This window comes from Nothobranchius furzeri, chromosome 2 (genome assembly GCF_043380555.1).
Source record: "Nothobranchius furzeri strain GRZ-AD chromosome 2, NfurGRZ-RIMD1, whole genome shotgun sequence".
NCBI lineage: Eukaryota > Metazoa > Chordata > Actinopteri > Cyprinodontiformes > Nothobranchiidae > Nothobranchius > Nothobranchius furzeri.
Window position 1 is genome coordinate 84,596,001 of NC_091742.1, and position 12,756 is coordinate 84,608,756.

The window sequence follows — 12,756 nt, forward strand, 5'->3', positions numbered from 1 at the left end:
TCACAACAGGTAACAGCAGCCAGTACCGGTCGCTCGTGTACGTCAAAGTTATCTTTCATAAGATGATAATCAATAAAACGATTTATATAAAATGGATCCAGAAGTTGTAGTCCGTCTCTGCCGACAATATTTTGATATTTTTCACCCTGTTGGTGGTTTTACTGAGCAGGTGCCACTTTTGTCATACGTTTCTTTTTAAAACATGTTTAGACTGTTCAGAATACAAATCCAGGCTCTGTCACGTTTGCTTGTTGTAATTAAACTTTGTAGGTGGGGAAGGTCAGAAAAGGATCTGATCAATTTGTTTTTCCCTCATTTACAGCGACGGAGATAATGGTGCAGTGCGCCTGGCTCTGGTGTTAATCAAGTTTAATTTTATCTATTTTCACAAGAAAACAAAACTGTTAAAAGCAGGGCTTGTGTTGACCGGACAGTTCCCGTATTCGACCATTTATTTTGATGGAGAAAGAATAGAAAGAATTACCCCGACGCATGCAGACGAAATGACATTTTATTTTACGCACATTGCAGATGTAGCTAAATCACTCAAGAAAAGATTCCCATCTGAACATCTGAGCTGGACACTGCTCAGCGCAGCTCGCTGTCAGCGTGTACTACATAAGGTACACAGCGAGCTGAAGATGTGGAGAGGGGCTTGGAGCGCGTCGCAGAACCAGAACGCATGCAGGAAGGTTCCTCCCACTGAAGCGAGTGTTTTCCAAACCCTGTCTCTCAGAGAGATTTGTCACTTAGAAAATGTTCCCTGATTATGAAACTTTGGCTGAATAGTGCTTGTTCCTGTCTCCAATGTGGCGACGCATCCAGTAGCCGTCTAAGAAAAAGCCCAGAATCTCGCATCCTCTTCAGCTCAGAAAGCGCATATGATTAGGCACAAGCGTGACGCGTCAACCTGGTCTCACAGTAAGACTGGGTTGGGCCTGTTCAGGTTTACGCAGACAATCTTTACATAGAATTGACTTACAGATATAAAATTAATGCAGTAAAATATAAAGCATTTTATTTAAATATCCATTCATTATTTTACAAGCACAGAGAGCCGCATCAGATGGATGGAAGAGCCGTGGGTTGCCGACCCCTGTGCGTAACGAATAAAATGTCAGTTCGTCTGCATGCGTCCGGGTAATTCTTTCTATTCTTTCTCCGTCAAAATAAACGGTCAAATACGGGAACTATCCGGTCAACACAAGCCCTGCTTTTAAATGTTTTGTTTTCTTGTGAAAATTGTTGGAAAGAGATTAAATTTAACTTGATTACCACCAGAGCCAGTGCGCCGTTATCTCCGTGACGGTAAACGAGGGAAAAAGAAATTGATCGGATCCTGCACGTCTTTTAACACATTGGTCAGGATTGACGCACTTTGTTTTCATTTAGTTGGTTAAAAAGAAGTCGGGCTCGGGTCGGGCCAGAGAATCCTGAAAACCTTTTCGGACCGGGTCGGGCTGGGGCTCTACCCCCTCGGGCCGGGCCGGACACGGGCTCAGATTTTAGGCCCGTGCAGGGCTCTAGTCCTATTTGTGTATACTGCCCCCTAGTGGATAATCTACAGATTGCAAGGCAAGGCAGCTTTATTTATACAGCACATTTCAAATACAGGGCAATTCAATGTGTTTTACAATCAGAGTGAAATGGTGCAACAACAACAAACATGAAAACACAAATTAAAATGTACACAAATAAAATGATCATTTAGAGCTAAAAGGAAAAGACAGAATTAAGGTTGTGATATTACATCAGAGATTACAGTGGAGACGAGGCAGCATAAGAAACAATTCCTTCAGAGGCTGATGGGTACATTAGTAGGGTTTTACGTTTTGATTTAAACAACACTAGAGTTGGGGCAGATCTGAGTTCCAGGGGCTGCTGATTCCATCTGTGAGCAGCAGAGTAGCTAAAAGCATCTTCACCCTGTTTGGTTCTGACCCAAGGTTCTACTAGCTGAATGTTTCCTAGGGTTTATTTCATTTTTGCATTGTGGTTAAATTGGTGTTGAATTACATAATACAACAGATCATATAGTTGTCATATTAATAATAAATAATAGGATTTTCTATTTCAGGCTTTCATTAATCTCAGTTTTATATAGTGCAAATTCATAACAAGTCATTTCAAGGCACTTCACAACGTAAACATTCCAATTAAACCTACATACTAGTGCACTGAGTTCAGTTCAGGTTGTTTCCTATGTAGGAAACCCAACAGCTTGCATCGAGTCACTGACTAGTGTCAGTGATTTCGCAGCAATCCTCATACGAAGCAAGCACGTAGCGACTGTGGAGAGGAAAACACCCTTTCAGTAATCGAAGAAAAATACACAAATACACAGGGCTTTCTTCAATTAACTGATTTGTTTGTGGGATTTTATTTGTGTTCAAGCAAAACAAGGAAAGTCCAATTTCTTTTCTGACTTTATTTCACCAACATCTTTAGATCACGTTTTTTGAAGCGTATGTCGAATAAAGCCAGGGGAACTTCCAGAGGAATTTCATGTTTCTGACAGAATGACCACGTCATAAATACCTTACTCAACTCGTGCTCATTTTAGCCTAGAGCTGTGGGTAAGGCATCAGTCATCTTACTCAGACTCGCCATTGGCTCATCACATGAGGCATCAGGGGCTCAGAAGTCAGGAGTCTTCCCAGTGAGCGGGTTGCCGGTTCCAACCCAGGCTTCGTCCGTGTCAGATGTTGCATCCTTGAGCAAGACACTTCATCATCCTTGAAGTCGGTGGTGGTCAGAGGGGCCAGCAGCATGGATTTTGTGACAGCCTCATTTCTGTCTAGTGTGTGAGTGTGTGACTAAGTGTAAAGCACTTTGGAGTCCCTTGATTTAGAAACGTGCTACAAATTACTTGTTCTTCAATCAATCCAGTCAGATTAAACTGCTGTTTCAAAGTGAGGTTGTTCAGCTACAAAAACGGTGACCTTCTCAGTGGTAGTGTCCGCCCTAGGGCAGGGAGATCTCTCTCTCTCTCCTTTAAGCCCCATGAGATGTCTAAGCTGCAGCTGTTACACACCTGCTTAGACTCTATCAAAACCTGGATGGCTGGGAGCTTTCTTCAGCTGAATGAAGATAAGACTGAGATCCTCATCTGTGCCCCAGACAAGCTGGTTCCCAGAGACTCTCTTGGTCAGCTTGCTTCTCACACCAAACCCTCCATCAGGAATCTTGGTGTGACCTTTGACCCAGCTCTCACCCTGGATTCTCATGTCAGTTCTCTTGTTTGCCTGTGCTCGGCTTCTGACCAAGTCCTCCAAACACACCCACATCACCCCGCTTCTCCTCCAGCTTCACTGGCTGCCAGTCAACTTCAGGGTTCATTTCAAGATCCTGGTTCTGGTCTATAGGGCCTTACATGGACAAGCACCATCTTACATTGGTGACCTTCTTAGTCCCTACACCCCCAGCAGGTCCCTGAGGTCCAGTGATCAAAGCCTACTGGTTGTGCAGCACCAGGCTAAAGACCAAAGGTGACAGTTCATGTGCTGCAGTGGCCCCCAGACTCTGGAACTCTCTCCCTCTGAACCTGAGATCAGTGGACTCAGTGAACTCCTTTAAAAAGCAGCTGATTGAAGCTTGCTTTTGTATGACCTTCACCACTCTCTCTTTATTCTGCTCTCCCCACCTATTCCACCTTCCTCAGGATCCACTGATTCCCCTCTTTCATATTCACTCTCTTTACATTTTTTTTAACAATTGTCTATTTTTTGCTCATTTATCATATATTTTTAACCATTTAATTTTTTTTATATTTACATTTTTTGTTTTTGTGAAGCGCCTCGTGAGTTTAATCTTGAGAGGTGCTATAGAAATGATATTTTCTACTTTCTGTCCTGGCTCCTACACTCTGGAACGAGGTCCCACCTGTTATCAGTCACCATCACAGCACGTCTTCAAGGCTCATCTTTGGCTTTAATGAAATGTGGTATTTAGTCTTTTATCCGTTTTATCACTTTAGTCATTTTTAATGCTGTTTAAGTGTTATATTGCTCTCTGCTCTTTTATTACTTAGGTTTAGTGCCTTGGGCTCCTGTAAAGGCAGTGGAAGGCGCTATGTAAATATAATTTGAGATCAAGGTTAAAATCCCTGTCGGGTCATACCAAAGACTTATGCCTTCCTGCTTGACCCTCAGCTTTAAGGGGTTGAATGGGGGGGGGGGGGGGGGGGGGTTACACCACCAAATAGTTCCCGAGCGCAGCCAGAGCTGCAGCTCACCGCTCCCCACGGGGATTGGTCAAATGCAGAGATGCAGTTTCACCAGTACGTGATGACTAATGGGACGGTTTTTTTTATCAATTACGTCAGATCCAAGCCATTTCTTTACGAGCAGCTAATGCTAACACCCACACACTTCCACAAGTGGAGATTCCTGGTCGGCGCTGAGCCCATGTGGTGAAACATGTTCAGAGAATGTGATGCTAATGTGAGATTAAGGAAGTGGCTTTTAGACATGTAGCATGTTAGCAGATAGCATGATGTCAGCCATGAGCCGGGAATCAACGTCACTCACATTTGCATTCCCAACTTCTCTGGAACTTGTGGTAGAGTCTGTGGCCCAAATGTAAGAACTGTTTTCACCCAACACTTCAACTTCTGTCAGTTTCCTATCCAGAAACACACACACCATCTTTAAGGACCTTTTGTTTTATTTCTAGCAATGCATTTAGAAAAGTTGATCATTTTCATGCAAAAGAAAGGCAACCACAACACCGATCGGAGTCTGTGTGCTTCCCGACACAAAAACAACTTCACATCCAATAATAACACAACCTCCACGTGAGCCTGAGGCAGTCACACCTTTAGCCAAAGCTGGGTGTGTGATCATTTCTGGGGTGACGGTTCATCCCGTCAGTAGAAAGTCTGAAATATAGTCAGAAAGATATGTCGGAAGTGCTTTTTAAATAAATATACATGTTTTGTTCTGCATTTAAAAGGTCTACATACACATTTTTTCTGAGGTATAAAGCATTAAATTCTCATTCAATTTTTTTTTCTTGGGAACGCCGAAACATTAAAAACGTAACATTTTATTCTGTCGAGTCGACAAGCTCTTAATAGTCGACTCTGAGCGCAAAACAGTGATCTGGTTTTAAAAAACAAACTCCTGCGTAGCCCTTAAATAACAGGACACTGGTGTTTTGATGCGTTCACAGACTTCATGCAAGTTACGGCACATAACAGGCGTTCCCACAAAGTGCACCAGTCGGAAAAACTGAAGAGATCGAGAAAAGGTTCAGAAACAAATATTTAAAAAAAATAAATTAAGAATCACAACAACAAAATAATTAGCAGTAGTTGTTTTGTTTAAGTGTTGAACAGTGGTCGCTGCACGTTTGCACCCTTTAACCCCACCAACCTGCTTCCACTCACCCTGTGAAACGTCAGCTAATTAGCCCTTAATAAGAACCCTCAACGTCTTCCAAGTCCTGAATTAAAGCCAGTATCATTCACAGTCAGTTAAATAAACACTATGTACAATCAGGGTTTGGGTTGGCGCCGACCGAGCTGCTCTGGAAAACCCACAAGGACCATCAGAAGCTTCTGGAGGACGCTTAAAGAACCAAGAGCACTGACTGGAGGAGATTTGGCATCCCGACCGGGATTTTGGCAGTTCATAGTGGAGTTTAGGAGATGGGGGACAGGGACACGGCGCACTGGCCGTTGTTGTTCGTGATGTCGTCCAAGTCTTCATCATCCAGATCCACTGTTGAGGACAAAGTCAGGAGTGTGAGTCAGAGTAAAGGATTTAAAAAGAAAGGGAAGCAGAACCAAGAATAAAGCTATATCTGGACAGGTGGAGGGAAGACACTGGTCCTGCTCCTGGATGTGGCCCAAATGCATCAGATCTGCTACATGAGCATTTAGACCTGTCTTACTACAATTCTCAAACTTCAGTTTACCTTCACTTAACTCGCAAATGAGGGGGTTTAGAATTTTTAAACATTCAAAAATATAAAAAAAATTGCACTAATTTATGACGTTATCCGACAATTCCTGACACTTTCCTTGGAGCTTTTTATTTTAACAGTGTCCTTTAGTAGTACTTAGTTTTAAACAGTGTTTTAATTTCCACTTATATTTTTGGTTTTCAGACTGTATTAGCAAGATCGACCTCAGGATTGAAGCGCAATAAAATTAAAAGAGTTTCTACTTTTAAAATAATTGTTTATTTTAATCTTTTAATATACTTCATTTAATAATTTGTGAAATTTTACACCCTCAATGTGCATTTATATTAGCTATGAAATTGTAACCCTGCGTGTTCCTTCTCCATGTGATGACCGATGGAAATTTGCTGCATAGCTCTTTAACATGTACTGTCCCAATCAAATAAACATAATAAAATGAGATTCAATTCTTGTTTTTGCTATATTTTGTTTTACACTCTGCTTTTTAGATAGCTGTATGAATAAAGTTTACTTAATTTAGTAATTCCGCATGTGTAGATTACAGGTGTCACTTAACAGCTTACCTGTACAGATATGGAACTATTGCTTAAAACTAAATCTAAACAGACTCACCTTTCTTGGACCGCCCGATCTGACCCAGTTTGGGCGCCCTCTGGCCGAGCCTCTGGGGATTGGAGCCTCCTCCGTGGCCGTTCACCTGAGGGTGCCCCGGGTTGAACTGCCCCGCCGGGCCGGGCTGCCGGGGTGGCCCGCGGGGCGCGATGAGCTCGGGAATCCCTGACGCTCCGTACATCGCTGCGTGCAGTTCTCCTGTTCGGCCACTAGATGTCCCCGCAGAGCAGCCGTCAACTGGAGTCTCACTTCCGCAAATGGATCAACAACGAACGTGAAGGAAACAGGCGAGGAGAACGGACGGAAATAACGGAAGACCTGTCAATAAAAGTAAACATGTTTAACCAGCAATAACTACTGCGCATGAGCAGACTGACTAACGAACCGACACTTTTTCCCTGATTATAGATAAGGGTTATGTTTTAAGGAAGTATGACTATACACAGGTATAACAAACGTCTTCCCCGCTTAATTTACTAGTTCGATGCGTTACCTTCACTTTGACACACTGGCTAAACACAATTTCCGCTTAATTTTAAACTCTTTTTTAAACATTTCTTTAATATTCAGAAGAGAGAAGCTCACCTCGTCTCCGTGAGGCCGGATTTAAGGAACTGAATCCGGTAGACGCTTCCTCTAAGGACCGGTGGTGGTAGTGGTGGTGGTGTTGTTGTTTATCACAGCTTTCTCTCGCTCTTTCTCTCCTTTCCTGGCAGCTCACCAGCGCCGCGTCGATTTAAAGGGGTCTCTCCTCTCCGCGGAACCACCTGACTCCTCCGGGATTTCCTTTTATTGTGTCTTGACACCAAACCGAAACCGAGGACGTCACCGAACAGTCAGTGTGACGCTGATACTTCTGCTTTACTCTCACACGAACAGGAGACGGAGGAGAGGAGCAGGGTGTTGAGCGCGATTCCGCTCCTCCTTAAATCAGAGAGTGACTCAGAGGCCAGCCAATCAGAGACGAGCTCCAATAATCATAACAGGTTACTGAAGCCAGAAGTAAACATCCTGTCTGGCATCAGTTTGAGTGTGTTTGGCTTAATTTTACATGCCTTTTTTTACCTTTTTCCTTATAGTTCACATTTTTATTTAATTTACACTATTACTATTAAAGTTTTCATGACATTGTTTAATAACTGCTCCATTTTTCTAAAAACTACATTTCTGTTTTGATTTTATTGCTTTCACTTGGAGTTGTTTTTTTTTTTTCAAGTGAACCTCACTCACCATCTGAGTCAGACTAACCCTAACCCTACTTAACCTCAGCAGGGTCCACAGAGTGCTGGGTGAGATTAAGGGGATGCCCTGGACATGTCACTAGTCTATCACATGGTCACATCCAGTTACTTCCTGTTTTTCTTGGAATTCCTCACATTTACCCCGCGCTCAGCATCTAATTGACTTAAGACTCATTTATTTGTCCAGGCATTCGTCTAGTATTTATTTACTTATTTATTTATTTTGCGGGCAATTATGTTTTCTGTGTGGTCTTGGCCTTTTATGATATGTTTTTATTTACTGATTTTATTCACGTTTTTATTCAACTTAATTATTGTTTAAAATTTTTACAATGTTGTGAAGCACTTTGTGGCTTATGCCTGCAAGGTGCTAAGCAAATACAGATTACTCACTCACTCACTCACACCTTAGGGACAAATCGGAGTCAGCGATTCACAAGCATGTTTTTAGTCAGTGAGAGGAAATCACATTACTCAGAGAAAACCCACACACGCAAGCGGAAAACACACTTTGCTGCTGGTAGGGATTTTTAAGCTTATACATAATCCCAAAATTCCATATACACAAATGAAAAAGGACAATGTAACATAAAAACTATAATTATTGTGGAGCTTAAAGCAGCCGTCTTTGGTCTGGGCTGCTCTCAGACTAGCTGTTAGCTCATCAGTCCTGTAGGATGTAAACACAAATTTTCCAAACAGAGGCTCTTCTGGAAGTTTTCTTCATAATTATTTATAACTTGTTTGCTTATCTTTAAAACGTTTGAAACCATTATTTTTATTAAATTACGAAAGGTGTTTTTTCTGTTATTGAAATTATTTGTTTCTTTATTATTATTATTATTTTGCCCTCTATAAATGCTTTTGTTAATCTAATTTTTATTAAAATATTCTTTAAATAAAGTTTGAGGAATTAAGTGATTTCCAAAGCGCTTTTTTCTGTTTGAAGCTAGTCTTTGGGATTTACTAAAAGTAGATTTTATTACAAAAAGGTTAATAAGGATCAAGATTTGAATCATTTCAAAAATATGAGGTAGAGAGTTTATGTAAAACACACAGATGGGATGTAGACATAAAAATCCAAGCGTGCCTGTAAATAATGCCTCTATGTACTTGATGCCTACTTTGTACATTTTCCTTTTCTGCAGCAAATTATTTTCCTCACAGATCTGATCAGTGTCCTCAAATGACCTTTGCTATCTTCGTCTACAATTTATTATAAAGTTAATTAGGTTTTGTCATGTTTTAACTCATTCAGATGAAAGGACGGAAATACCCTAACTTCTTCTCCACCAGTAACAAATTAGTCAGTGATTAAATATGAAATTAACCCTTTATATGAAACTCACTGGGATACAAGGAGACTAAAAGATTTTTATCTCTTATTTGTTTGGCCTTTTAAAAGCTCTTGTCTGCCCTTTTAAATTTTGTTTTACTTTAAAAGTTTTTGTTTAAAATGTGTTTTTATTTTTAATTTAAAATGTTCCTGTTTTATATTAAATTTTTTGCATGTTTTTTTGTTTTTAATGTGTATTTTAAGGTCTTTTTTGGTTGTTTGTTTTTTCAGTTAACTGTAATTAACATGCAGTGGTTAATACATTAGAAGACAGCTTTCTCCAAAGAGATTTACAGCTTTAACCTAACGTATGTTTTTGTGGGAAGAAACCGGAGTGTTCGGACAAACCCACACATGCATGAGGAGAACACGCTAACTTCAATTTAATTCAATTCAATTCAAGTTTATTTATATAGCGCCAAATCACAACAAGAGTCGTCTCAAGGCACTTCACATAATAAACATTCCAATTCAGGTCAGTTCATTAAGCCAATCAGAAAATGTTTCCTTTAAAAGAAACCCAGCAAATTGCATCAAGACACTGACTAGTGTCAGTGACTTTACAGCAATCCTTATACTAAGCAAGCATTTAGCGACAGTGGAGAGGAAAACTCCCTTTTAACAGGAAGAAAACTCCAGAGAATCTTGGCTCAGTATAAGAGGCCATCCACCACGACTCACTGGGGATCAAGAAGACAGAGCGCACACACACACAAACAACACACACACACACACACACACACACACACACACACACACACACACACACACACACACACACACACACAGCATATATACCAAGTAGTGTTTCTATGGTTACATTGTGATGTCTTAGTAAATATTCTATTTGGTGAGAGATAAACTTTATTGTATTTATCCTAGTGAATCTTTAATTAAAGGGTAAACTAGTAGTAGCACATCCAACGTCAAGGAAAGTAAAGTGTTATCAGGAGACGGAGAATGTTTAAGTGGTTAGCAGCAGTGTTAAAGCCGATGGCCCCCACCATGAGGCCACCACAGCTCAGCAGAACATCATTGTAGCTTCTTCTGGGGAGAAAAACACTTAGAGAAAAAATAAAGTTAACAGCTGAAATAGCAGAAAGTAATACAGTTAAAGAGCAGATAGTAGAAGAAAGCAATAGAGTGTGGAAAGTGGTCATTGTATCCTCCAGCAGTCTAAGCCTATAGCAGCATAACTACAGAGATAACTCTGGATAACCTAGCCTTTTAGATGGAGGCATGTTGGAGGCAGGGCAAGGGAGAGCCATCTTTTCCGACTGTACACTCCACCTCCCTCTACTCCTCCACTTGTCCAGATCTAGGCTAGCATCAGATTTTAACCACAGGCCCTATCAAATAAAAATGTTTTAAGTCAGTCTTAAAAGTAGACAAGGTGTCTGCCTCACAGACTAAAGCTGGGAGTTGCTTACATAAGAGAGGAGCCTGATAGCTAAAAGATCTGCCTCCCATCCTATTTTTTATTTTTATTTTGTTTTTTTTAACTCCACACAAGAAGGCCACAGCTGGGATTCAAACCTGTGAGTTTCACCTGGAACTATCACTACCAACCCACCACCATGCAGCCATCTGATTAATAATAAACTTTTTTTTAGTCTAGCTTGTTTTCTTTAATTAAATAGTGAGGTGTTTGTGTAATGATTACAGGAATGAACTGAAAGATTTTTGACCCAATCAGTAAAGCATCATAACAGTCAAATGTTTCACGAGTCATTTTGTAGTTTAGGTTCATGCTTGCAAGAAGAACCAGAACTAGAGCCAGAACTATCTCCTGGTTCATCACAGATGAGAGATTACCAATAAAAACATAAAAATCCCCCCTCGGACGTGTCAGGACTAGGTCTAAGACTCACAGAACCACGTGTGTCAGCTGATATAAAACAATCTGGGTCTGATCTTGTCTGCAGAAGCAGCTGAAAACCAGAAGCCATCATGGCCCGGATCGTAGGAGCCACTCTGCTCACCATCATTCTGATCCATTTTTTTTCTGACAGAGCAGGTTTGTACCAAAACTAGCTGTTTGTATATTTTTCTGCTCTCAGTTATATTTTACCAACGACACAAAATCATCTTTAGTGTTAATTAACGTATAGTCGATTATTTACTCTGATTTCTGACATTTCTCTGGTTTTTGCAGCATACTGTGGCGAGTTTCAAACAGCTGGGTTCACTAGGGCAGCGATCCGTACCTGCAGATGCTCAGGTTTGTTTTTGTGGATTTGTCTGATTTTTCTATGGTCATCTCAAAATAATGCAATTTTTTATACAGGAAATGGCACATCAAATTAAAAGCACATTAGAAAAAAAATCCATTTTCAGTATTGTTTCCTATAATGTTGGAGCTTCTTGTGAGTATTTAAGCATTTTTGTTAATTCATGTTAATGCAAAAATATATACACTGCTAATAGTTGTTCTGAAGATCTTTTTTGTTTTTGTTTGTTTCACTGCAGCGGCTACTCATGGTGGGAGAAAATGTCCCAGACCGCTGGAATCCCCTCAACCTAAAGACATACAGGCCCTGAAGCACTGCCTATGCTGCAGACTTAATAAAAGAAGTAAGAGGATTTGGAAACGATTTTCCCCTCTTTATCAACATCCACACTTGTCCTTTTCTGATTTCTCTCTTCCCAAAGGTACTCCAAGATTTGAGCATTTCTGTAATTTCCCGTGTTTTCAAATACCAACACCTCTGTAAATGAAGAGGAAGTCGCTGCAGTGCATGACCAGGTTCAGACAGGACAGAACAAGACATCTAACTTTCAGTTTGTAAATAAAAACACAATTTTTATTTTAAATGTTTTTATACAAATAGATATTTCTCAAGCTTATGATTTGTTGTTTCCTCATTCTTTTACTCCTCGCTCCTTAATTTAGTCTTGATCAATTCAATCTGCTAATGTTAATTTCTGCATAATCAAAATATTCATTTTAACTACTTTAAATAAATGTTTGAATAAAGTTTTAAAATGTTTGTCTTAGTATGAATGTACATCTTTAAAATAAAGGCATTTTTGTTGGATAAACGTTTCTTGAAGTTCAACCTGAAGAAGCATTAAGTGAATTCTTCTTCTTCTTCTTCTTCTTCTTCTTCTTCTTCTTCTTCTTCTTCTTCTTCTTCTTCTTCTTCTTCTTCTTCTTCTTCTTCTTCTTCTTATTTTAAAGATACTGGCTGCTTTCAATATTTTCTACCTTTGAAGTAAAGCTGCAGCTAGCTGGTTGTTAGCATAGGTTAGCACTAAAGCTGCCACTAGTGGGTTGTTAGCACACTAAAACCAGAACCTTAAGCAAGCTACATCTGGCATGTTTTCACTTTGAAATATTGTACAATTAGTTGTTTGAAAACATTCACCCATCAGAGTTGCTTCCAGTGCTAAAAGATCCAGCTAGCCCAAGGAAACCTTCCACAATACTCAATAACTTTACAATAACTTCGGCCTAAAATGATTTAAAAACATGTAGGTTTAAGCAGCTTTCAGGGTTTTTATGCAATAATTTTCAGATAGAGCATGTGATCACTTTGGAAATCTGAGATTAAAAAACTTTTTTTCCATAGGCTCCAAATCCTCTTCTGTAGAGATCTATCAAAACTGTCTTTTTTCAAACTGTCTTGTAGCCATTGT

At 40.1% G+C, this 12,756-nt stretch overlaps 1 protein-coding gene across 1 annotated transcript; it reads right to left on the reverse strand.

Annotated features, from left to right (window-relative positions):
* Positions 1-4,647: 4,647 nt before the first annotated feature.
* On the reverse strand, positions 4,648-7,472 carry LOC107376919 (uncharacterized). The gene is made up of 3 exons (XM_054747387.2): positions 7,126-7,472; positions 6,541-6,858; positions 4,648-5,723 (listed from the first exon to the last, which is right to left on the reverse strand). The coding sequence occupies exons 2-3, from the start codon at positions 6,719-6,721 to the stop codon at positions 5,644-5,646; spliced, it is 261 nt and encodes an 86-aa protein (XP_054603362.1). The 5' UTR covers positions 6,722-6,858; positions 7,126-7,472; the 3' UTR covers positions 4,648-5,643.
* Positions 7,473-12,756: the final 5,284 nt, after the last annotated feature.